The 26,616-nt window shown below is 37.1% G+C and overlaps 4 protein-coding genes across 4 annotated transcripts; 2 read left to right on the top strand and 2 right to left on the bottom strand.

The window, feature by feature from the left end:
• Window positions 1-311: 311 nt before the first annotated feature.
• On the bottom strand, window positions 312-1,385 carry LOC122307484 (protein FAR1-RELATED SEQUENCE 5-like). Its single transcript, XM_043120391.1, has one exon. It carries the CDS (start codon window positions 1,383-1,385, stop codon window positions 312-314), a length of 1,074 nt encoding a protein of 357 aa, XP_042976325.1.
• A 176-nt stretch (window positions 1,386-1,561) lies between these two features.
• On the bottom strand, window positions 1,562-1,948 carry LOC122307485 (protein FAR1-RELATED SEQUENCE 5-like). Its single transcript, XM_043120392.1, has one exon. The coding sequence runs from the start codon at window positions 1,946-1,948 to the stop codon at window positions 1,562-1,564; it is 387 nt and encodes a 128-aa protein (XP_042976326.1).
• Window positions 1,949-12,242: 10,294 nt separating this feature from the next.
• Window positions 12,243-13,571, top strand: LOC122307958 (probable receptor-like protein kinase At5g38990). The gene has a single exon (XM_043121091.1). The coding sequence runs from the start codon at window positions 12,243-12,245 to the stop codon at window positions 12,822-12,824; it is 582 nt and encodes a 193-aa protein (XP_042977025.1). The 3' UTR covers window positions 12,825-13,571.
• A 5,188-nt stretch (window positions 13,572-18,759) lies between these two features.
• LOC122306640 (receptor-like protein kinase FERONIA) lies at window positions 18,760-20,305 on the top strand. The gene has a single exon (XM_043119079.1). The coding sequence runs from the start codon at window positions 18,962-18,964 to the stop codon at window positions 20,126-20,128; it is 1,167 nt and encodes a 388-aa protein (XP_042975013.1). The 5' UTR covers window positions 18,760-18,961; the 3' UTR covers window positions 20,129-20,305.
• The last annotated feature ends 6,311 nt before the right edge of the window (window positions 20,306-26,616 follow it).

Below are 26,616 nucleotides of genomic sequence, written 5' to 3' on the forward strand. Positions count from 1 at the left end.
CGATCCCATTTCAACAACTTCATAAAACTGTCTTATCAAACGATGTTTCATGACAAATGCAGTTGGGATTGTGTCCACTAGCCCCTCATCGCCACATATGCGATGTATCACACGACTCTTTGCATTGATTGTCCACCTCTCTAAGACATATGATTGCAGTATGATGTTCATCATAGACTTTTTTCCCAAAATATGTAAGCTGTGGCGGCATAAAAATTCAATAAATTCAAATTGACAACATGTACAAGAAACATTGAGCTTCTCCCTCCCAATTGTTACTTCATATGCAGGACTTTCTTTCCCATCAGGTGTCACCAAATATATTTTTTCTCATCTTCCTCACGTGTTTTAGAGGCCTTGTATCGTTGGCTTTGAAATAGCTCTTCTTGAAAGTGAATAAATGACTTTCTTGTATAGATCTTGGCTGCTTCCTCTTCCACTTTGAAACAAGTTCTCATAATTGGTTTCGTAGTTTTTGTCTTCACATCTTTTTCTTTCTCACTGAGATAACGAGCTTTTAATGCTTTATCATATTGATGGACAAAATCACGAACCATTGTACTTAAACGAACAAAGTCTTTAAAAAACTTGTTCATACTCTCACTGCGCTGAGTTGTGGACATTCCAGCACAAAATATGCCTCTCAAATAAGCTGGTACCCACTTTTCCCTCCTGGCATAAATGCCCTGCAACCAACTATTGTCTTCCAATTTATACTTTAATAATATTTCAGTCCATTCAAATTCAAATTCTTCAATTGTGAGTGTTTCATGAATACAATGGTAAAAATCTTGCTGAAATTGTGGGTACTTATTATAGACACGAGCTAGATGTTCAGGAACTTTTTGTAACATATGCCATAAACACAATTTATGAGTTGTATTGGGCAATACCTCTGCGATGGCCTTAGCCATTGCTTTGTCATCATCAGTGATTATTGTTGTTGGAGCACGACCAAGCATCGTCTCTAGCCATGTTTTCAGCAGCCATGTATAAGACTCTGTTGTCTCATTTATGAGTAAGGCACATCCAAACATCACAGATTGATGGTGATGATTAACTTCAGTGAATGGAACAAAAGGCATCTTGTAGCGATTGGTGAGGTACGTGGCATCAAAAGTCACAACGTCCCCAAAATACTGATATGTAGCCCGTGATCTAGCATCTGCCCAAAAGCAATTTTCCATCGATCCATTTTCATCAACTTGGATCGAATACACAAAGCCTGGACTATTATGTTCGCTTTCCAAAAAATAAGTGTACAGGCTTTGTGCATCTCCCTCTCCCAGAAACTGTCTCCTTCGATTGCCCAAATAATTTTGAACGTTTTTATTAATACAACCAATATTATAGTCACCACCAGACTCCTTACTCAAGACGGACATTATTTTCCGTGTTGGTATCCCCGACTCATTTAGTGTGTCTATTAAATTTTTTTGCGCTGGTGTTACCCGTCTATGCCCACGCAGAAAACTTGTACTCCTAGGTGTCAGCAACTCATGATTATGCTAGAGTACAAACTTAGACACAACCCATTTTTCTCCATCCTTCCTTATTGTCATCATTGCTTTACACCCAATTTCGTTTCTGCAGTCTCGGGTCTTACTCTATCTTTCGATTTCAAATTCTGGCGACGGAATCCTTCCCTTGAACAAACATATTCTATCCCAATTAGTGATCTGTCTTCCTTTGCCAATCGGGTATGGTTTGTTCGAATGCTAAAACCAGTTCGTCTAGAGAAGGCTTTATAGCAAGTATGTGCATCTTCTACATCATCAAATTGTAACCCCACATACGGCTCCACATATGAAGATGACCCGGTATTTGGTTCATTGGGCAAGCTCTTATCTTCTTCAACCTCAACATCCAAATCATCAATTATTTCAACTTCATCGGCACTAGAATTTGCAGAATCAAATACCTCAACATTATCTCTAGAAATACTCATCTTTCAAATTTTTACTCCACCTAATATCATGAAAAATATGTCATTTAGAAAACAAAAATCTCATACACAATAGTTAATAATTTAATGGAATTGTACCCAAAAATAAGATTGGCTATAAACATCATTAATTAAAATAAGGTTGCACTACTGGTTGCACTCTTGGGCAAGCTCTTACTTTTTAGTTCCAATTATTATTATAGAGGAAACAAATAAGGAAAAATTTTGGTGATTCTATACCTTAAAAAGTAATCTAAACATTATTATCACAATACACGTTTTTAACTTAAACATATTTTATTCAATCATGCTGGTAAACTCAAAAGTTTCTGGTTTGGGATCATGTTCTTTACTATTTGAGTTTTATTAAATTTTTGGTGGGCCGTTATGTTGCATATCGGTAATTTGTAATAAAAAATTTTTTTATTTTTCTTCATGTTGGTGTATATGGCTTCAACAACAATCTAAAAAAATCATTTTCAAATATATAAAAACAAATTTTTTTTGTCACAATGCTATGCTACATATTATTAAGTTACTAAGACATTTTATTTTGCCTTTAAAAAAAAAAGATTAATGATAAAAAAAATAAACTTTTTTTTTTTAAAAATTTGATAAACTGTTTTGTGAGACAGGTTAATGCTACAAACTAAACATATTATTTTGCAGTACTTATCAAAGCAGAAAAAGAAAGCTTAAAACAAAAATAAAATGAAATAAAATATTGAAACACGTTAAAAATATCTCAGTTTGATCTGAAGAGAACAACAACATGTAAGAAATATGTCTGAAGAGAGCGACAGCGAGTGCGAGAGGGTAAAGTCTGAGAAATGGTCTAGTAACTTTAGTTTATCCGAATGAGGGAGAAAGAGATATTTGGTAGGGGTGGGGGTGGGTGAGGCAGGTGTAAAGAAACATAAAAGGTGGAGAGAGGAAAAAAAAAAAGTAAAAGTTTGAAAGAGAATCAGAAAAGTGTAACTACCGAGTAAAACATTAATTGAAGTGTAAAAAATCTCCTATATCTAAGTTATATTTTACTTTTAAAAAAATTATTACATATCATCTTGTGAGTGATTGGTGTAAAACATATATTTACATCAGGCTGCCAGGCGCTCTCTACTAATAATATAAGTAGTCTTTGCAAATTACTTTTCACGGCATTTTCGGATGTAGTAGTTTTTATTATATTATATTTTAAAAGTTTTTATCACTGATGATACAGTGATAGGACAGTAGACACGCTCCCCCTCCCTGATGACACAATGATAGGACAGTTTGTTTAATCTATTAAATAAAAAAAAATGATATTTATAATCGTGATTTTATAAGTGACGTGCAGTCATTTTAAAAAAAATAAATTAATATGAGATCTATATAAAAAAATTAACTTTTTAATCGTGTACCTCACTTTTTTTCAAAGCGATTATACAACGTTTATAATTTTATAATTATATATAACATTGTTCTTAAATAAATATGCAAAGTCATTTTTATATTATATTCAATTCATTTCATTAAAATTTATAAAATATTATTATTTATAATTTAATTTAATTGATTTTAACATCCAATGTCGTAGTAGTTTTAAAGGCTGACAGCCATGTTGATCGACTTTTTCTTCATGCTTATTTATCATACCTTTAAAAATACCTTTGAGTGGCACACCAGGTTGGTTGCATTTCCTTTACTAAAACTCGTAGGAACTACGTAACGGCGTACGAAAGTTCAGAGCAGCTTCGCTTCTCGTTGACTTGATAAGCTTGAATTTTTCGCACAAAGACGTGAATCAGTACGAGTCTTGGAAAATATAACTTAATTCAATTTATCTTATCTTCAAAATTTTTATAGTTTGTTTTCAAATATTATTAAAGTACATATATTTTTTATTTTTAAATTTTTTTATCTAATTATCATATAATTATTATAACTTTTTCAAAATAAAACATAAAAAATAATAATATTTTTTAAAATTTTAAAATAAAAATTATATTAAAAAATTATAATCTAAGGCGGCTTAAATGTATTTTGTCCATAATAAAATAATGAGTTAAATAGTTTTAACTTTTAGATTATGTTTAGTTGTTAAACTAAATTTAATTTATCTTAACTCCTTTTAAACGAATATCTCTTACTTACTTAATTTTTTTATTAAAAAAATAAACTCATTTCAACCTATTTATATATTTCAATCTAAAATTTTAAATCGTCTTAATCTAAACAATTCTCATTGCTACTGGAAGTGGGCTGTGAGTTCTTTTTTTTAAAAAAAAAAAAAAAGAGGATGGGCCACATGTCCAAGAGTGACCCTGCCCCAATTTTATACAAAAGATCCTCACGTATGGCGGATGAAAATAGTGGAACAAAGCAGACACTTAGGGAGTTACAAGAAACACCCAAAACCCAAGTGTAAAAAAGACATATTAAGCTAAAGACAATACCAACAACAAAGAACCACATCCGAGCGTGTGGAAAAAGGCAAAAATAAGAACTGGGTTTTACTTTCTGAGGGCATACAGACCCATTTTGTCCACTTTTAATATCCCTTTTAGTTTGTGAGGAACATCATTGAAATTCACCTAAGTTCCATATTTTTTTCCCGAAGCCAAACGAGCTAGAAAATCTGCCCCTGCATTACCTTCTCTAAAGATATGCATCACCTTAAAATCTAATGTATTTAGAATATCCAATATCTCGTCCCAGTAGTCTTCAAGGTACCATATGATACATCTCCCTCCTCTCAACCAATTTGCAACTAACAAAGAGTCCACTTCGATCTCTACTTTCTCAAGTACTAAGTCCTTACAATATGTTAGCCCATGATATAAAGCTCGTAGTTTGGCTTCATTATTGGTCCCAACCTCCATCTCTTTTGCATAGGCCCACATCATACGACTCTTATCATCACGAATTAGGCCACCAGTGCCCATCTGACCCGGGTTGCCCAAAGAGCTCCCATCCACATTAAGTTTAGCCCACCCCACACTTGACTTGTTCCATTTCACCAAACAAGGTGACGGACTATGTCCCACTTTCATTGGGATACCAAGGTTTTGTAAGACTTTGTCATCCCCATCATTAAACTTTTTGCTAGTGCGTAATTTTAAACCAACCCAAGCTAAGGCAGCTTTTATAGTCCCCCACAATTGATTTCCAGTTTGTGTCTTTCCTTCCATACAGGCTTTACATCTCCAAACTCAAAGAGACCAAGTTATAATACTAGGAACAATGCCAAGAAGCGTACCTTTTTTAGTTGAATGGGATGCTTTGCGAAACCATAGTTCCATATTTGCCTTCCACGGTCTCCTATGGTCATATGGCATTTCCATAAGAATATAAGCGCTTCTCCATATGTCTGATGCAGTCTTCCCTGTAGCAAGGACATGGTCTTGATCTTCTATACACCCATGCTCACAACACTCGCATCTGGAAGCTAGGGGAATTCCCAGGTTTCAAATGCGATCATCAACACTAAGGCTATAATTCAAAGCCTTCCAGATTGTAACCGAATACTTCTTGGGGAGGGCGGGGTGCCATATCCAGTTGGCCCATTCAGATTTTGGCGTGTGAATACGAATACACTCCCAAGCCGACTTAGATGAGAAAACCCCATTCAAGGTCGGTTTCCAAATTAGCACATTTGTGCCTTTTTTGTGTGCCCTTAGGCTATTTAGAATTTCTTCTGCTTTTGTTTCCCCCACCAGGTTTATTAACAAATCCACATCCCAACCATTCTGAATTCTGCACTCCCTTACCTTTAAAGACGGTTGTGCACTCATCTCGCAAGACTCCACCAAAGGGCCAGACTTTAACCAAGGATCCCGCCAAAAGGAAACTTGTCCTTCCTTAATCCACCACCAAGCATTATTAAGAATATTCGGAACCATAGTCATAATACATTTCCAAAGAGGTGATCCTTTAGTGTTATTAACTAATGTCACATACTTTCCCTTACAGTATTTCTTCCTGAAAAAATTTGCCCATAAAGAGTCACGGGACATCAGGTTCCAAGCAAGCTTCATGAATAGGGAAGATTGAACTTCTTCAAATTTTCTTAGGTCCAGCCCCCCTTCTTGGTCGGCATACAAACCTTTTGCCAAGCCATCCATTTACGCTTCTGTTTGCCATTTGAGGTACCCCAGAAAAAATTGCTCATAATCCTGTTTAGTGAGAAGACCACTTTCTTGGGAGCATGTAACACTAAGAGTAGATGAACCGGGATGCTTGATACCACATGGCGTAGTAAAAGGAGACGAGCACCAGCTGATAGGAGCCTATTTTGCCACCCCTCTAGACGATCAAGGATACGGTTCAGTAAATCCTCAAAATAAGACACCTTTATCCTTCCACTAAAGAGAGTAACACCCATATATTTAACCGGAAATAGGCCTTCCAAGAAGGAGGTCAACTGAAGAAGGTTTCTTTTTCGAGCCGAGTTGACATATTTGGGGAAAAAATGGATGACTTCTCCTTACTAACCACTTGACCAAACCAGCTTTCATACAAGGCAAATACATCAGAAATGGCTTGCAGGGAGGCTCTACCTCCGTTTGTGAAGACCACAATATCATCAGCATAAAGTAAATGGGAGACCAAAGGTGTGCCACGAGGGTGGGAGTAAGGTGCAATTTTCCCCATCTCAAAATTATGTTTTAGCAAGCAAGATAGGATTTCTTCAACTAGAATGAATAAGTAAGGGGACAAAGGGTCACCTTGGCGCAGCCCCACGACCACTGGGAAAGAAACCTTTAGCCGACCCATTTATAACCACTGAGAACCATGGAGTCGAAATACATTGTCTAATTAATTCGCAGAACCAGTTAGAGAAGCCAAAAGATGTCATGACATGTAATAAGAAATCTCAGTCAAGACTATCGTACGCTTTGGCTATGTCCACTTTGATGAGTACATTTCCCCCACAGACCTTTCTGTTTATCATGTGAATCATTTCTTGGGCCAAAGTGATATTTTCAAAAATGCTTCTCCCTGACAAGAAGGCCCATAGTTCAAGAGATATAATTCTGCTTAGGATAGGGGACATCCGTCGCACCAGAATTTTTGCAAATACCTTGTAAATGACCAAGCACAAACTTATGGGTCGAAACTTATCAAAACCTGTGGGTTGTTGCATTTTTGGAATAAGAGCGATGTACGAAGCTGAGTAGAATCTTGGCATTAGGACCCCACTATGCATGTCTCTGACTGCTGCAACCCCATCAGCTTCAACCAAATCCCAACACACTCTATAGAATCCTAAGCCAAACCCATCAGGACCAGGACTACTATCTACGGGGATGGAAAACATAGCCTCTTTTACCTCTTGGATCGAAGGGAGCTTTAGGAGGCTGTCATTCTCCTCCTCTAGAATAGTGGTCTGAACATAGGCCGACAAATCTAGGAGATCTCTATGAGGTCTTGCTTGAAGAAATGAGCTAAAGAAGTCCACCGCACCTGAATGAATGGATTCCGGGGTGGTCAAATGTGAACCATCCCAAAGTCTCATCTCCAGAACCACAGGCTTGGATCGTGAGACATACGTCCTGAAGAATTGTGCCGATGCCTCCCCTTTTTCTGTCCAGTTAAGCTTTGCCTGTTGGTTAAGTCTGATCTCTTCTCTTTGAAGCCATGTAGCAAGATTTTCTTTAGCAACTAACAAATCTGATTCAATAGATTCCGAGAAATCAATCTGAAGTTGGTTTTCTAAATCCTCGATCTGCTTTTCTAGATTCTGTATGTTGGTTTCAATGTGCCCGAAAACCCACCAGTTCCATTCCTTTAAGATCCCTTTCATTTTCTTCAATTTGGTAGTCAAACTGAAAATACCCCTGGGCACAATTGGGTCGTTCCACACATTTTTTACCACATCTTTGAAGTTCTCATAAGAGGCCAACATTTGTTGGAACTTAAAGGGGGTGGGACCATACCGAGTATAAGGGGAGTTTAGAACAAAAAACATTGGGACATGGTCAGATGTCGTGCGAGCTAAGTACCTGCAAAAAGCATCTGGTAAGGAGTTGGCAGCCAGTGAGTTCAGCATACATCTGTCAATCTTCGACCAGCTTCTGGAGAGACCCTTCTGGCCATTGCACCAAGAGAATTTACTTCCTACTGGCTTCATTTCCATGAGTCCACAATTATCAATAAACTCATTAAAATCATCCATAACAATCCTCAAACGAGGTCTCCCGCCTCTTCTCTCCTCCTCCCTGCGAATAATGTTAAAGTCTCCAAGGCATAGCCAAGGAGTGTCTTGCACGGCATCCAGTTGTAACGACCTCCAGAGTTCTCACCTTTCTAAATAACTACATCTGGCATAAACTACTAATATGAAGTAACGTTGAGAATTTATAACCAAGGATATGGTGATGTGTTAGGAGCTGAAATTAGTGACTGTGATATGTAAGCCACCTCCCCAAAGCACCCAAAGTTTCCCACCAGCACACTGATTGGAGAAACTGTGTTCGAACTTCAGTCTATTTTTCAACATATCCAACCTGTTCTCATTTGCAAAATGTTCAGCAAGCATAATTAAATTTAATTTCAACTTTCTAACCAACTTACCCAACCTTATTCGGGGATGATTTGAGGCCCCGGATATTCCAATATAATGGACTACAATTCATAAATCCATGCATACGGGCTTGCGAGGAACCCGAGTTGAGTTTCTGAGTTTTTTCCTACCCTTTCCTTGAGTTTTCTCCTTTTTTTCATCACTGTCCGATGGATATTGTTTATTTTTATTCAAGTGTTCCGCAATTTCATTTTCTGGTTCTGAGTAACTTTCTTCGGCCCTACCATCTTGTGTATTTCTAGAATTATATTGGTCCTCTTGTCCAGTATCTTGCGACTAGGGGTGAGCATTGGCCTGTCTGGATCGGCAAAACCGACCGGACCGGACCGAATTGGAACCGGTCCGATCCGGTCCGGTCCACTTTTTAAGGGACCAAAAAGATTCGGTCCAGTCCCGGTCCGAGGGATTTTCACCCCGGACCGGACCGAATAGAAATTAAAAAAGAAATTATTTATATATATTATTTATATAATAGTTGTATATAATTAATTATATAATTATATATGGTATAAAAAAATATTAATAGTCTAATATAGACTATAATTATACTAATATAGTTATACTAAATCACTATAACTAATACTTCAACAATAGCTATAGTGACCTATACTTATAGTCTACTATTAATACTAATATACTATTAATAATTTATATAGTTATACTAATCACTATAATTAATACTATGTATAGCTATATAGTATATTTATCACTTTAATTAATATAATTTAAATATCACTATACTAATCATAATAAGTTAATAACTAAATCACTAGAAATATAATTATATATATTTAGTATGAATATATTATTATATTATTTAATATATAACTATAATATATAGTACTAGTATATATTAATATATTATAAGAGTTATAGTATAAATATAATATATAAATTATAATATACTAAATCACCATAACAGTAACTAGTACTAATATATAGTTATACTAATAGTCTACTATTATATAATTATACTAATCACTATAATTAAAACTAATATATAGCTATACAATATACTTATATAGTTGTACTAATACTATTAGTCTATTATATACTCTAAAACTCAATTCTAATATAGGTTATATAGTTATAACTAATACTAATATTTATATTAATACTAATGATGTAGAATATAGTTATACTAACTAATTGATTCAATATAACTAATATTACTAATATAATATAGTCAAATTGAATTATTAATAGTCTAATACTAATACAATTATATAGTTATACTAATCATAAATTCATAATAACTAAATCATTATAAGTCTATAACTATATATATTTAGTATCAATGTATTACTATATTCTTTAATGTATAATTATTAACTATAATATATAGTACTAGTATAACCGATCAAAAATATATATATATATAATACTAGTATATATATTAATCTATTAACATATTATAAAAGTTATAGAATAAATTATAATATATCATATATTTGTAAATTTATAATAGTATTAGTATAGTTAGCTTAATATATAATATGTTAGTATTAAATCACTATAACTACATAGAGTATTAGTAATAAGAGTATTACTATTATTTAATATAGTATTACATATAGTATTACTATCATTACATATAGTTATTAGTTATAGTATTAGTACTAGTATAGTTATTAATACTAGTATAGTTATTAGTACTAATAGACTAATAGTATTAGTTATTGGTATTACATATAGTTACATATCACTATTACTATTATTACATATAGTTAGTAGTTATGGTATAGTTATTATTACATATATTTATTAGTTATAATATTATTACTAATAGACTAATAGTATTAGCATATTACTAATATATATACATATAATAGTATACTATATGTATATATATTAAATATATTACAATATAATTACATAAGTATTAAAAAAAATGTCATTAGAAAAAACAAAACAAAAAAGTCAACCTTGGACCAACCGGACCGGACCGGACCGGTCCTGATGGAGTTCGGTCCGGTCCAGGGTGGGAAAACCCTAGACTGAATAGGTCCGGTCCGGTCCACAAAACCTCCCTGGACCGGACCGGACTCACCCCTACTTGCGACTTCTGAACAAACATTTCTTCTGACCTAGTTTCCGGTACCATTTCCATACTTATTTCATCACTACCCACAATGGCATCCCCATCTAAGCGTAGGAGCAAATTTGCAGTCTGTTCCCCTATCGGTGAGAGTTCCAGAGTTTCACGAGAATTGCCTTGAGCTTCCATTACTTGGTTTTCAATGTTTCCCATCACGGCTTCCTGTTCCCTTTCATACGACCACAGTTCCACTGTATTTACCTCCCTGTTTGCATCATCTTGCACCTCTTCTCTTTCTGTCAAAGGCCCTTCTGTTATTGGTTTATTCCCTGTAGCCGAGTCCGTCCCCATTCTGGAAAATTCAGTCTCTGTCTCTTGGGTTAGTTCGGCAATCACTGGTTCGGTATTTCGGCAGTTCAGCAACTCAATAATTACTGGATTATTATTCTCACCATTTTCCCCGTTAGCTACCTCCCCCATTTCCGTTCGGCAGTTCAGCAACTCAATAATAACTGGTTCATTATTCTCACCATTTTCCCCGTTAGCTACCACCCCCATTTCCGACCACACCACTAGTTCATTAGCCTCTGTTTCGGCCTCTACATCTTCACCCTGTTTATTTGATTTTTCCTTTTCCATTTCCATCAGACAAATTCCTGCTTCCACTTGAAAACTCACGGTATTATCCACCTTTAAACCAATCGGACCAGCACCCCCAGTTTCAACCATTTTCAGCTACGGTAAAGGCTCTGTTTCTTTACTTTCTTTTTCTCCATTTGTTAAGTTCTGAAGCTGGCAAGTTTTTTTATTTTCCTCCCTTTCTTTCCCGTTTTTAACTCCAGCATTCTTGGCCCCCTCATTCTGTTTACACTTCTGGAGGTTATGGCCTTGGACTTTGCATTTAGAGCAATAGGCAGGGAGTGTTTCACACTCTATATTCACATACAAGCTGGAACTATGGTTGGGCGTGCCAATCCAGATTTCTAGGACTGGTTCTGCGGCAGTGTCCATCTCCAAGCAAACTCTCGCTTCATCTGTCTTGGTAGTGCATCTTGTGGCATTGTCACGGCGTAGGAAACGCCCAAGAGGGGAAGTGATATTTTCAAAAGGGATTCATGGTAAAAGTTAGGAGGCAAACCTGGAAGGAAAACCCACACTGGAACTAGGGATGGTTCGGACTCCTCATCAAAGTCCAGATGCCAGTGGAACCCTTGGTAAGGAACTCCATCTACGTTTGTTGCTTCTCTCGATAATGCCTTGACAAAATCTGGTTCATTTGAGAACCGAATAAACACGTTTCTGGCTCTTCTCATTGCCGAAATCACAGGTTGAAACTCTAAGCCCCATCTTCTCCAAATAAAGGCACGTATGGCATCTAGAGATGGCCTTTGCTTGAGAAACTTCAAAACCATTGAGTATTTGAAAGGGACGACATACCTCTCAATCTCTTCTTTAGAGAAAATCACACAAATTTCTCCATCCATCACCTTGGCCGGACGAAAAGGGATTTCGACCTACGGTAAGGGCTGAGGAGATTGAGCCACCATGTCCGCGAAGTTTCTCTGCCGCCCAGCATTCGCCGTTGGCCCAGGGCCCCTAGCGGCAGCCATACGGCATTACTCTGCTTTGAAACCGTCCGTCGTACTTTGGGGTGGGGTGTGAGTTTTGGTCGAGCTTTTTCTGGCGTTTTGATGGCTACCGCTCTTACGAAATTGAAGAAGCGCTTGGGTTTTTCAGGGAAGGCGAGAGCCTTATCACTGCCCGGAGAACTATGCCGCTACTTTTCTCTAGACGAAATCAAAACAGCAACCCACGACTTCAATAAAGAATTAATTGTCGGTGAGGGTGGCTTTGACACAATATATAAGGGTTTCATTGACAAGGGTAACTCCTGGCCTGTTGCGATAAAGCGCTTGAGGAAGGATTCATTTCAAGGTGAAGCAGAGTTCAGGACGGAGACTATATTGCTCTGTCAAATTCGCCATGTCCACCTCATTACATTCATCGGATACTGCAAAGATGAGGGCGAGAGGATCCTCGTCTACAACTTCATGGCCAACAAAACGCTACGACCATCCCTACGGCATCGACAAGATCCCCCTACTGTGGAAACAGAGGCTGCAGATTTGCATCGGAGCGGCGCGTGGCTGCACTGCCTACACACGGGGTTGAAGCACCCAGTTATCCACCGTGACGTGAAGACGACCAATATTCTCTTGGATGAGAATTGGGTAGCCAAGGTTTCAGATTTCGACTATCCAGACAGGTTTTGAATGACATCAAGTCTAGTAACCTCATCGGGTACGTGAAGGGTACGAGGGGACCTTTGGATTTTGAATTGTCCGAATAGATTTCGAGTAACAGTACTACGGCTAGTTACGGTTACTCTACGATGGCAAGGGGTACGCTTGGATATGCGGATCCGGAATACATTAGGAGTGGACGATTCTCAGCAAAATCCGATGTATTATCCTTCGGCGTGGTACTCTTGGAAGTATTATGTGCCCGAAAACTACTGGATTTTGAACTGATGGAGGAGCAATCCGAGCAATGGAGTTTGGTCCACTGGGCCCGAGAATGCAACGATAATGGGAGCATCGAAAAAATCATAGATCCGTATCTGGAGGGGAAGATAGCTCCAGAATGCTTCAAGGTTCACGTGGACGTTGCGATGACTTGCTTGCAGCTTAAGGGTATCCAACGGCCTACGATGGTAGATGTGATAGAAAGACTCGAACTTGCACTGGAGCTGCAAGAGAAGGCGGATTCGGAGAGGGAGAAGATGATGAGTCCTGGTAGTGAAAGCATGTCGGACTCGGGTCAAATTACAAGGTACAATGATATAATGGAAGATTTGTCCACAAATTCACAAACACCGTCGAATTGATCTCGTAAAGCTTCTCCCGGGGTTTGAGGTGAAATAATAAACAAAATGAATACCCCTTTTGATTTGTCATTAATTTAGACATATTAACTAATTATTTTAAATCTTTTAATCCTAATGCTATCAGCTTTGATAATTTTAATGGTTTCGTAATTAGTAAATGTATTCTGTGGCTAGTTCTAACTCTCGTCCTATCCATTTTATTTTTATTTTTATTTTAAAATGTATCCTTGGTGACCACAATTCTATTATTCTACTAACAACGTCTGGTTTGGTCCAAATCTATATATATTGCCTATAGCTAGTTTTTTTAATTATTTCCCAAGTGCATAGAACATTAGGTCTTCATGAACCTCGAGGAATTTTGTGGGAAAAATCTTCAAAATGTCAAATTTGTTAGTAAAAATAAAATAGCAAGTTTGAAAGAGACAAACCATAGCAATTTAGTTGCTGCTTTCCATTCTTCCTTGACTGAAATTGTTCACTGCTGAATTATTTTTACACGGAGAAATTGTTTGTCGATCTTAAGTACTTTTGTAGAAATAAAAATAGTTGATAATTTTTGTTTGTTCACTTTCTTGGAGGCAAGGCGAGTTCAATTCCGAGTCACGTAGCTCGACTTTTTATATTTTTATATTGGACTGTATCCTTGAGCAAGACTCCCATGCATAGCAAGTAACATATTGTGTATGGTGAGGAACACTCCACATAGTGAGCAATTGGTGAGGAACACTCTGTGGGTGAGCAACTGATGAGGAACACCCTCTAGGCGAGCAATCGTGGTGAGCAACACTTGTGGGCCAGAAACTGGTGAGCAACACTCCACGAAACCCACATGTGGCGAGCAAACCATGTGGGACTAAAGCACTGTGGCGAGGAAACACACTGGCCGCAACTAGTAGTGGTGACGAATGGAACTAGACCTCGGTGCTGGGCACGTGAGGACTTCTCATGGTGGCACTTATGATGGAGCTAGGCAGTGAGTTGGGGCAGTTTCTTCTTGGTCGTGGTTGGGAATCATCACAATGGCGACAGAAGTAGTCGACGAGCTAGATGATGACTGCTATTGACCTCATGAGCTCGTAGTCTTCACAAGAGCTCATACATAACTGTGCTTGGCTACGAGGGAATGGCGAGGAACATTTTGTGGACGAGGAACTTCAGTTGCGAGTACCGTGGTCGGGGACCACCATGTCGGTGACAGAAGAAGCTAACGAGTTGGGTGTGGCCAAGATGGTTCTCTCATCACTGTATATATATACAAGTGCACCCACAATTGGTGGGATTACAAAAGTAATTAAAAGTATTGGATTACATTCAGAAAAGGAAAGTACAGAAGCTAATTACATTGAAAGGAAAGTATACAAGCTAGTATGATGGAAGAAATAAAGCAGGACAGTTGACACTTTGTCATCTTGGTCTGTCTTTCCATATCTGTAGTTGGCCTTCACTTGATCCACTAATTAAGCCTCCATCATCTCCATTTAATCCTCCATTTGATGATGGTAATGAATCTGAATATTCTCTATTATCCCCCTTCAAGCTGATGAGTGAGGGAGTCACTCTCAACTTGTCTCGTAGTAGCAAAAATCGTGCTGAAGTAAGCCCTTTTGTGAAAATGTCAGCTATTTGATCAAGTGTAGGAAGGTATTTGATAATGATATCCCCATTCACAACTTTCTCTCGAATGAAGTGATAATCAACTTCTATGTGTTTTGTTCTTGCATGAAAAACTGGATTAGTTGCCAATGATAATGCCCCTAGGTTGTCACACCAGAGAGTAGGAGCTGCATTTAAAGGCACCTGAAGTTCTTTTAGAAGCATTCTAAGCCAATAGAGCTCAGCTGTGGTTACTGCAAGTGCTCTATACTCTGCCTCTGTGCTGGATTTGGACACTATACTTTGCTTCTTAGCACTCCAGCTAATGAGACATGAGCCAAGGTAGATAGCATAACCAGTAGTGGATCTCCTATCATCTGGACTCCCAGCCCAATCTGAATCACTGTATGCATTCGGGGTGAGTGACCCTTTGGTAAACAACAAGCCATGATTGAGTGATCCCTTTAGGTATCTTAAAACCCTTTTGGCTGCTGTCCAGTGAGCAGAGGTTGGAGTGTGCATAAACTGGCACAATTGATTTACAGTGAAGCTAATGTCTGGTCTTGTTAAAGTTAGGTACTGCAAGGCTTCAACAAGTTGTCTGTACTCAGTTGCATTTTCCAAAGGATCACCATTGTTTTAAGAGAGTTGAGAGCCTACTGGTAGTGGTGTCTTGGCTGGTTTTACTTCAGTCATTTTGAATCGAGAGAGCAAATCCATAATATATTTGACTGAGAAAGTAGCATACCAGTAGATAAATGTTGAGCATGAATTCCAAGGAAAAAATTTAGAGAGCCCAGATCCTTTATAGCAAAGTGTTGCTTGAGGCAGTGGATCAAATTTGTCAAAGCTGGAACATTATTGCCTGTGAATATGATGTCATCAACATAAACCAATAAAAACATGTGGATGTCAGCATGATGGAAAACAAAGAGTGAGTAGTCCACTTTAGATTCTTGGAAGCCAAATGCAAGAAGAGCTGTGGCCAATTTGTTAAACCAAGCTCGAGGAGCCTGCTTAAGACCATATAAAGATTTGTGAAGTTTGCAAACATGATGAGGATGCTTTTGGTCTTTAAATCCTGGTGGCTGTTCCATATATACTTCTTATTCGAGTGTCCCATGCAGAAATGCATTGGAGACATCAAGTTGTTTCAAGTTTCAATTGTAGTGAACTGCAAGAGCCAAAACAGTTCGAATTGTAGAGGTCTTGACTACTGGACTGAAGGTTTCAGTGTAGTCTATTCCATATTCTTGCTCATATCCTTTGGCTACAAGTCTAGCCTTAAATCTGTCCAATGAACCATTTGTCTTTTGTTTGATTTTAAAGACCCATTTTGTTGTGAATAACATTTTGGTTGGCAGGTCTTGGGCACAGAGTCCAGGTATGATTGGATACAAGAGCCTTGAACTCCTCTTCCATGGCTTGAGTCCAATGAGGTGAATTTGATGGCCTGTGAAAAGAGTTATGGTGTTGGTGGCAGTGTAGTGGTGGGATTGGAGACATGCAGTGCCATAAGAGGATGTTTTGTGGCATTGTAGACTTTGTAATCTGAAAATGTTTTGGCGTTCCTGGACCCATCCATTGATTTGGTGACCATAGAATGAGAAGGGACAATAGGAATAGCAATGGGTTTTGAAATAGGTGCTGCAGGTGCTACTGATCCTTCTACCAGAGGTGAATTAGGTAGAGAGGATGCAGTGGAAATGACTGGTTCTTCAACTTGAGTGTGGTGTTGAGGTGGAGATATTCCATCTTCTTTAAGGAGTGGCTCGATTTGTGGTAAACCAGTGAGTGTATTTTCAGAGCCTTGTGTGGATGCAATGTGATTTAAGGACAACATGACATCATTTAAAGGTAATGGACTTACTTGTAGAGAAGGCTCTTGTGCAGTGGACTTTGATAGAGATGGCTTCAGTCTAGAGTAGGGAAGGAATGCTCATCAAAGACAACATTCCTGCTTATGAAAATTCTGCCAGTCATAGGATCAAGACATCTGTATCCTTTATAGTTTGAGCAGTAACCAATGAAGATGCACTTTTTGGACCTGTACAGAGTTTGTGAGTGTTGTATGGTTTGAGGAGTGGATAACAAGTGCACCCAAAGACTTTGAGAAGAGATTAGTCAGGGGCTTTATTAAGAAGCTTGATGTAAGGACAAGCATTGTTGAGCACAGGAGTAAGGAGTCTATTTATAAGATAGACAGAAGTATTAAAGGCATCCACCTAATAAGTATTTGGGAGTTTAGACTGTGCTAGGAGAGCAAGGCATATTTTCTACAGAAGAACTTGTTAGCCAAAGAATCATCATTCTCCCCTTTTTGGTGTAGATAATAAATTGATCTCACAAATAGCGCCAATTATTAATGCAAAAATTCGCATAACGGATTGGAACGAAGGAAATAATTATCCTCGGCCAATGATAGTAATTTGAGCTTTGATACGATACTCTTCCTGTTCATCCATAAAATAAATAGCAAATAGAAATAAATAAAAAGATTTACGTAGTTCAACATAAAAGCTTACATTCACGGGTTATTTAGGGGTAAAATCTACTATAATCGATAATTTTACAATCTCTTATAACTTCATATATCGTTAAATATAATAGAAGAATTTAGTTTAGGTGTAGAGAAGTCGTCTCGAGCCTATGGAGAGCCTATTTATTCTATAGATATTTATTTCCTTAGAGTGATTGAGTCTAACTTATCTTATAAAATTTTTTCATTTTAAGAATTAATATGAAGCAACTTCTTTTGATTTATCTCTTTTATGTCTTATTTGCCTATACTTTTGAATTCATCTCTTTCCATATTATTAACGATAGATTTTCAAAATCCTGGACCAGTTAATGTAGTCCTTAGCAGCTTCCAGAGTTGCTAGCTTCTTTATTCAACAATCTTACTGGAGATTGGACTTCAAAAGAGCTTAAAGTTGAAAACCACCTATCTCTCCATTCTCTTTCCATTCCCCCACTCTCCGTCTCTTTCCCTCGTTATCATTACATTGCTGGCCCATCCGTGTTATGACCATTGACTTTCTCACGTCAACTTAAGGGAGTTGAAATGTATTTTTCCCGGGAATAGAAGAATTTTACGAGAGATTTTTCATATATTTTGTAGAAAAGAAAAAGAGAAAGGGACAAAATCTCTCTCTCTCCATATATTATATGGCTTTTAAAGTTGTTGACGGAGATGTTGGTCTACTTCTTCATCCATCTTTATACATTTTCATGGTTATTTTTGCATCTCATTTCATCATTGTTGCCAACAAGGCAAATACTAGAGAAAGAGATTCTGCCGACTATTCCTTCATTTCGTTAAAACGCGTAAGATTTTGTAAATAAAAAAATTAAAACGCGCTTACGAAGGTTCAAAGCAGCTTCGTCGGTTCTTTGACACGAAGGATGAAATTTTTGCACACTGATACGAAATGCTACCGGGACTCACTAAATTATGTTATCTTATTTAGTTATTATACTTTTTTAAAATTTATAAATAAAATATAAAAATCATTTAGTTTTATTTAATTTTAAAATAAAAAATTAAATTTTAATAATATTTTATTTAACTATTCTTTATATCATAACGAAATAATTTTTATTTTATATTATTTCAAAAACTTCGCCCAAACTTTTGATTGGCTGAGGTACATCACTGTTAAAGAATCTTTCTTTGTCTTCATGATATATATTATAATAATAATATAAATATGTATCTTCTAAATTTCTTGTGGTCAGCAATCTTTGCGTCACGACGTAAATTGCAATGATCTTGTGAGTCGTGAATGCAATGATTGCAATCTTTGCGTCACGACGTACATTGCATTGATCTTGCAATGATCCTGTGGTCAGCAATACAAAGAAAACAATTTTCATTCCCACTGGAAGTGGGGTGTGGGTTTTGGTCGAGCTTTTTCTGGTGTTTTGATGGCTACCGCTCTTACGAAACTGAGGAAGCGCTTGGGTTTTTCAGGGAAGGCGAGAGCCTCATCGCTGCCCGGAGAACTATGCCGCGACTTTTTTCTTGACGAAATCAAAACAGCAACCCACGACTTCAATAAAGAATTAATTGTCGGTGAGGGTGGCTTTGGCACAGTATATGAGGGTTTCATTGACAAGGGTAACTCCTGGCCTGTTGCGATAAAGCGCTTGAACAAGGATTCACTTCAAGGTGAAGCAGAGTTCAGCACGGAGACTCTATTGCTCTGTCAAATTCGCCATGTCCACCTCATTCCATTCATCGGATACTGCAAAGATGAGGGCGAGAGGATCCTCGTCTACGGCTTCATGGCCAACAAATCGCTCGGCGACCAGCTCTACGGCACCGACAAGATCCCCCTGCCGTGGAAACAGAGGCTGCAGATTTGCATCGGAGCGGCGCGTGGCTTGCACTGCCTACACACGGGGTTGAAGCACCCAGTTATCCACCGTGACGTGAAGCCGACCAATATTCTCTTGGACGAGAATTGGGTAGCCAAGGTTTCAGATTTCGGACTGTCCAGACAGGTTTTGAATGACATCAAGTCTAGCAACCTCGTCGGGGACGTGGAGCGTACGAGGGGACCTTTGGATTTTGAATTGTCCGAACAGATTTCGAGTAACAGTACTACGGCTAGTTACAACGGCGACTTAAGTGGTTATAGTACGTTGGTGGCCGGCACGTTAGGATATGCGGATCCGGAATACCTGAGAAGCGGTCGAGTGACAACAAAATCCGATGTATATTCCTTCGGCGTGGTGCTCTTGGAAGTATTATGTGCCCGAAGATCATTAAATACAAAATTGGAGGAGGAGCAAAGGTATTTGGCCGACTGGGCCCGAAAATGCAACGAGAATGGGAGCATCGAAAACATCATAGATCCCTATCTGAAGGGGAAGATAGATCCAGAATGCTTCAAGGTATACGTGGAGATTGCGGTGACTTGCGTGCAAGATAAGGGGATCCAACGGCCTACGATCGTAGATGTGATGGAAAAGCTCGAACTTGCACTGGAGCTGCAAGAGAAGGCGGATTCGGAGAGGGAGAAGATGATCAGCGCTGGTAGTAATATAATGGAAGATTTGTCCGCAAATTCACAAACACAGCCGACTTGATCTCGCAAAGCTTCTCCCGGGGTTTGAGGTGAAATAATAAACAAAACAAAATACGCGTATGATTTGTCATTAATTAAGACATATTAACTAATTATTTTAAAACTTTTAATAATGCTATCAGGTTTGATAATATTAATGGTTTCGTAATTAGTAAATGTATTCTGTAGCTAGTTCCAACTCTCGTCCTATCCATTTTATTTTTATATTTTTAAAAAATGTATCCTTGGAAACCACAATTCTGCTAACAGTCTGGATTGATTCCTCAACTAAACAGATTGCAATCTTCACCAGTAAATGTCTAAATAAGTTCAAATCTCATCAAATATAACTCCATTATTAATGTATAAATTCTATTAATATAAGAGTACTGTATACTGCAATGTGTGTGTATATATATATCATAATTAAATACAAATCAAATCTATATTGCCTATAGCTAGTTTTTTATTATTTCCCAAGTGCATGCATGTGCAATGTAGATCGGTAAACAAGAGGCACCTGATCCTTTTGCATGCTTATTAACTGTTTCCGCTTCACATAATTTTTCTCGGTAGAGCAAACAAACAAGCCTCGTACCCAACCCGAAGGTTTCCCCTACTCTTCATCTCATCTCCTTGTTATCATTACATCGGTGGCCTATCTGTTTCATGACGTTATCGCGTCAACTTGAGGGCGGCTTAAATGTATATTTCTCTTAATACTATAATAAGTTAAATAGAAAACTTTTACTATAGATTTTTCATATATTTTGTTAAAAAGAATAAGATAAAGGTAAAAAATCTCTCTATATATATAATATATATATTATTTAACTTTTAGATTATATTTAGTTATTAAACTAAATTTAACTAACTCATTTCAAATAAATCATTAATAAGATTTACTACTTAAACTTTTCATTAAAAATTAAATTCATGTTAATTTTCTTTATACATATTAACAAAAAAGTTAGACCATCTCAATCTAAAAAAGTTAAACCCTTTTTAATAGAATTTACAAAATAATACTATTCACAACTCAACTCAATTCAACTCATTTCATTTCATGTCATCTAATTGTTACAAATTTTCTATTTTAACCGGCTTTTTAAAATTATGATATAAATAACTATTTCAAAATATATATTATCCCTTTATAAAATTTAAATATTTATTTTTATTCTTCTTCTATATTATTTTAATATCATGAGAACGCGAAAGTTTATTTTTAAGTTTGTTCAGTTATACAAATCATTCAATCTCATATCACCTCATCTCATTATTATAACTTTTTAAAACTCATACACAAAACACAATAAACAATTTAATTTTTTTAAATTTTAAAATAAAAATTATATTCTAACAATATTTTATCTAACTTTCAACTCTTATCTTATCTGTATAACCAAACGAAGTCTCAAAGTCTTGTTATCGATACCAATAAAAGGTACCGTACGTTATAGTTTGGACTGATAAGTGCAAATGTACTTTTATTTATTTATTTTTCTTATTTTAATTATTTTTTATACATCTTTAATAATTTTTAAAAAATTTTAAAAGAATACAAATTTAAAAATTATTTCTATTGTCAAATTCCCGACGGACATATTCTTTGACCATAAAACTACTCAGATTTTTTTCACCAGTTTTATCCACTTCAATGCAATTTCCTTTCCAGATTAGAACTTAGTTTGTCCCAGTGGATCATTTTTATTTTTTTGCAAAATAACAATTCATAATTGACAAAAAATTATAGACATCTAGACAACTTTTCATGGAACAAGAAAGATCAACCTCATATGATCGTTCTAAAGGATCGAGCACATTCAGTAGGCATGATCTAATGGAAGCTCACCAAAATCTTATTCCACAACTATTTCATTGAACAACTGGTATATGTACGTCCACACACATATTTTTTTAAGAAGTTTTCAAATGAGTCATTTTTTTTTATAATGCTTGCATATGGTATTATGGCTAATTTTATGAATGACTATTTGTACATCGAAAAAGCCACCTATAAATTCGACCGAGATGATATTGCTAAATTGCTAACTTTTGGCAGTGAAAAGTACGAATTTTTAAGTATGTTACAAATATTATTCAACTCACTTGAAATAAAAGAACATAAGAGTGATTACAGATATCCTTAAAAGAGCTGATAACTTTTATTTTATTTTATTTACAGTAAATTTTGTGCCCAGTATTTATAGTTTTTATACTACACATCATCTATATTGTATGTAAATCATTAATATGGAACTACATAAGAACATATTTGATAACATAATTATTCTTAGATATTATTAAATTAATTTATTATTTATATATAATTTATTATTATTTACAAACTATTAACTACGAAAAGAGAGAGTATATATAATGGAATCATAGCATAGGCCGGCCCCGTAACCGGAAAATGCAACCAGAAAACATAAATTAAAATCGACAAAACATGATTCTTTTTAGGAGAAAAAAGAGTCAAGGGTAAATGAGAAATTACTCAGCAAAAACAAATTAAACTAATATTCTTCAGAAACACAAAATGCTATTTATAATTTTTTGTCTGGAGTAAAAAGACTTGCTTCCGTAGTGGACATGGTTGATTTGTCCCAAGAGAGAGAAACTAGTCCCAGCCATGTAGTACCCATCAGTAGGGTCCGAGTCCTGCCCATCCGGAAAATCAAGAACCCGATAATCGAAGCCACAATTAATCCGGTTACTCCACCAACAGCAACGAAAATGGCTTTTCTTCTATTGCTATTTGAGTTCGTCAATTGTTTTGGGGGCTCAACCGTCGGAGGGGTCACCAGAATTGGGTTGGGGTTGGGTCCGGCGAGATTGCCTTTGGAAGAGTCGCTTACTTTGAAGATTTCGATACCGTTCATGATTGCATCTTGGTAAAAAGTCATCCACCTCCACGATTATGCTCCTATAGCAATGTAGAGGTTCACCTTCTTGTCTCTTTCTTTAGTGAACATTGAAACGGCGTAGTCTTTATACGCGGGCACACCATTTCCACCACTCCAGAGAATCACGTCGGCATCTTTCTCAGCGGTTTGATTTGCTATGAAAATACGGAACTTTCTGTCGGACGTCTGGACAATCTCTGGCTGAAACTCGCAAAAGTGTAGCCTTATGAAATAAAAGAAACCAGAATCAAAGGGGAATTCCCAAGTCAGATTGTAGCTCAGGTTGATATCCGTGTCGTTCCCCAGAGTTCGGGTAGTCCGAAAGACATATTCCGGTGCAACGTACGCAAGTACTGTAGTAAAGCTTAGATTAATGGTGTCGTTGAAAGGTAGAAAAAGTACGTCATATTCTTTAAGTACTTGTAGCAAGAACCTAATTTCGAGCTCCAAGAAGCAATCTACAATTGCAAGATCAAGTACCCAGATTGAATACAAGGTTTTGGCTCATGCCACTTGTGAAGTAATATGGCTGCAAGCAATCCTATCAGAATTGGGCGTTTTTTTTACCAAACCTCTCATACTCTATTGTGACAATTTGGGAGCAACATATCTGCCCGTAAATCCTGTGATGTATTCTCGCACCAAACATGTGGACATTGACTACCACTTATGCGATCGGATTTAAGCAAAAACTCTTCAAGTATCTTTTCTTTCCAGCATGGACCAAATTGCTGACATCTTCACAAAGCCCTTATCAACATCAAGATTCTACACTTTACGATCGAGCCTCACAGTTCTTCCATCACAGCTTAGCTCGTAGGGGCATGTTAAGAATATCAAGATGCAGCACCTCCTACCTCAAAGAATCAGTCTGCTCCACCACAAGCACTGCACTGCTCCACTACCAACACTGAGTTGAGTCTACAACAATAAAGAATAGTCTAGAAGAACTTTATACATACACGTGTCACTCTCTTATACATTCTGTTATGCAAAAATATTCTCTATATTTGTGTATAAATAGTCTAAAGTGTACTGAATCAATTCAATGAGAAAATACAAAAGAATACTTTCCATTTTTGTGTACTTTGTTTTTAACAAGGTGGAACGCCCTCCAACGTTGAATCTGTATACTGTCTCGAGAGTAGTGCTGTTCTTGATGCTGTACAGGTTTTGCTGGCCAATAAAATCCTTGATCGTCCACCCGAGTGTAATAGAGATTTGGAGGCATCGATACGATTTCGATTCCATTGATAAAAGCTTAGGAATCAAAAACGGCAGGAGATGGAGTGTAGGTTATGTTCAACCTCTGATCTTCCTCAATGTTGACACAGTATTCTCTGAATATGGTATCGCTCGGATCCCTATCAGCATCTACTGTGAGTGAAGCGTTGAAGTTGCTAAAAAGAGTAAAAGGATCAGCTTTGACGGAGAAGAGGGCTTTAGAGCGATTAAAGTCGGAGTACGAATTTGGGTAAAAGTATAGTCGAATGAACTTTTGTCCTGCATTGACGGGGAGATCGTAGGTGAACGTGGAGAGAGAGATGCGAGCTGTGGCAAAGGGCACTTGGGTAGCAGTGGGGGATTGTCTAGCTGCGATACGAGTGATAGATGTGTGGTTGTTCAACAATTATTCAAGAGGGAGGAATTTTGAATTTGCTTCTCCAATCCAAGTCCGACCATCTAAGGCAGTTGAATTGTCAGAGGAGCCACAATTGAAGAGAATTTGGTCGATGGGTGTGTAAGAGCACTCACATCCGTATCCCCATCCCCATCTCTATAATTTAACTTAAAATCATATTTTTTCAAATTTTTTCCTAAATTTTATTCATCTTCTAAAAACCTCCCACATCCCATTCCCCATCCCTATCTCTATTCTATTAAATAATATTTCTCTATTCTTTTTTTATTACTTTTTTCTCTCTCTTCCATTTACAATCTTAACTACTAACTCTTTTGTCTTATTATCTTTTTTTTCAAATATCAATTTCTATTAAATTTTTTTACGGTTTTGACTATCAAATACAGTATTTTTTTAACCGGAATTAGTAGTATAAAAATAGTAATTTTTTATTTAATTAGTGAATTTTCTAACGTGATGGTCATATTGTATTATTTAGTATTCTTTATTCGTTCTTTTAAAATTTCCTCTCACGTATTGAATATAAAATTTAAACTCATTTTTTTAACGGTAATATTTTTTGTCTTCTCTCAAACGGTAACATTTTTCGTCCTATGTGTAACGGTAACTTTTTCCTCCATAAATACTGCGATTTTCTAACATTCACTCTCACAAACTCTTCTTTATTTTGATCTATAGAACCGAATTTCAATAGTCTCCCCTGATCTCCCACTTCTTTCATCAAATGGCTCGTACTTTCTTTCGCAAATTGTTGACATACGTATCCTCTGAAGATGATAGCGACATTGTTCTTAATGAGGAGGCCGATGGACAGTCATCGAGGCATCATAACAATCGCCAACGTCGTAAGTTTATTCGGCGTGATCATATTGAGGGGCACGAGCGGCTATTTCGCGATTATTTTGCAGAAAATCCAGTATATCCCTCGAATCTATTTCGAAGGAGATTTCGGATGAGCCGTCCCCTATTTCTTCGTATTCTAAATGAGGTAGAGTCTTACGAGCCGTACTTCATCCAGAGAAGAGATTCCGCCGGAAGACTCGGTTTATCTTCTATGCAAAAGATAACTGCAGCACTTAGAATGATGGCGTATGGGGTGACTGGAGATTTTATGGATGAATACATACGTATTGGTGAAAGCACCGCAATGGAGAGCCTGAAAAAATTCTCTGAGATAATAGTAAGTGTTTTTTCAGATGAATATTTACGTTCTCCAAATGCCAACGATATTACCCGATTGCTTGCTGTAGCTGAACAACGAGGATTCCCAGGAATGCTGGGCAGCATTGACTGCATGCATTGGAAGTGGAAAAATTGTCCCGCAGCCTGGAAATGTATGTACTCTGGCCACATCCGTGAACCCACTATTATTTTAGAAGCAGTTGCTTCATATGATCTCTGGATATGGCATGCATTTTTTGGTATGCCCGGTTCACATAACGACATTAATGTTCTAGAGAGATCTTTTATTTTCACGGAGCTTGCCCAAGGGCGTGCTCCTCCAGTCAATTACACAATCAATGGCAATGACTACACTATGGGGTATTACCTTGCTGACGGTATTTATCCCAAGTGGCGAACTTTTGTGAAGACGATTCCGTCACCAAGAGGGAATAAGAAGAAAAATTTTGTGAAAGCACAAGAATCTGCAAGAAAAGATGTCGAGCGTGCATTCGGGGTTCTTCAACAACAATTTGCTATCATTCGTGGACCTTCCCGAATGTTCAAAGTGAAGGATCTAACGTATATAATGAAAGCATGTGTTATTCTGCATAATATGATCATTGAAGACGAGCGTGATGATAGTGAGAGTCTGAACATTGAGTATGATCAACTTGATGATGATCTCCCGGAATTGTCGCGTAATCATACATCTGAGCTTACGGACTTCATCCAGCGTCATCATCAAATTAGAGACAGCTCGGCGCATAATCAGCTTCAAGAAGATCTAATTGA

Source organism: Carya illinoinensis, chromosome 4, assembly GCF_018687715.1.
Source record: "Carya illinoinensis cultivar Pawnee chromosome 4, C.illinoinensisPawnee_v1, whole genome shotgun sequence".
NCBI lineage: Eukaryota > Viridiplantae > Streptophyta > Magnoliopsida > Fagales > Juglandaceae > Carya > Carya illinoinensis.

Bases quoted from the DNA above. Each gene is read 5' to 3' on its own strand.
- LOC122306640 (XM_043119079.1), top strand. From the start codon at position 18,962: ATGGCTACCGCTCTTACGAAACTGAGGAAGCGCTTGGGTTTTTCAGGG.
- LOC122307485 (XM_043120392.1), bottom strand. From the start codon at position 1,948: ATGAGTATTTCTAGAGATAATGTTGAGGTATTTGATTCTGCAAATTCT.
- LOC122307958 (XM_043121091.1), top strand. From the start codon at position 12,243: ATGGCTACCGCTCTTACGAAATTGAAGAAGCGCTTGGGTTTTTCAGGG.
- LOC122307484 (XM_043120391.1), bottom strand. From the start codon at position 1,385: ATGTCCGTCTTGAGTAAGGAGTCTGGTGGTGACTATAATATTGGTTGT.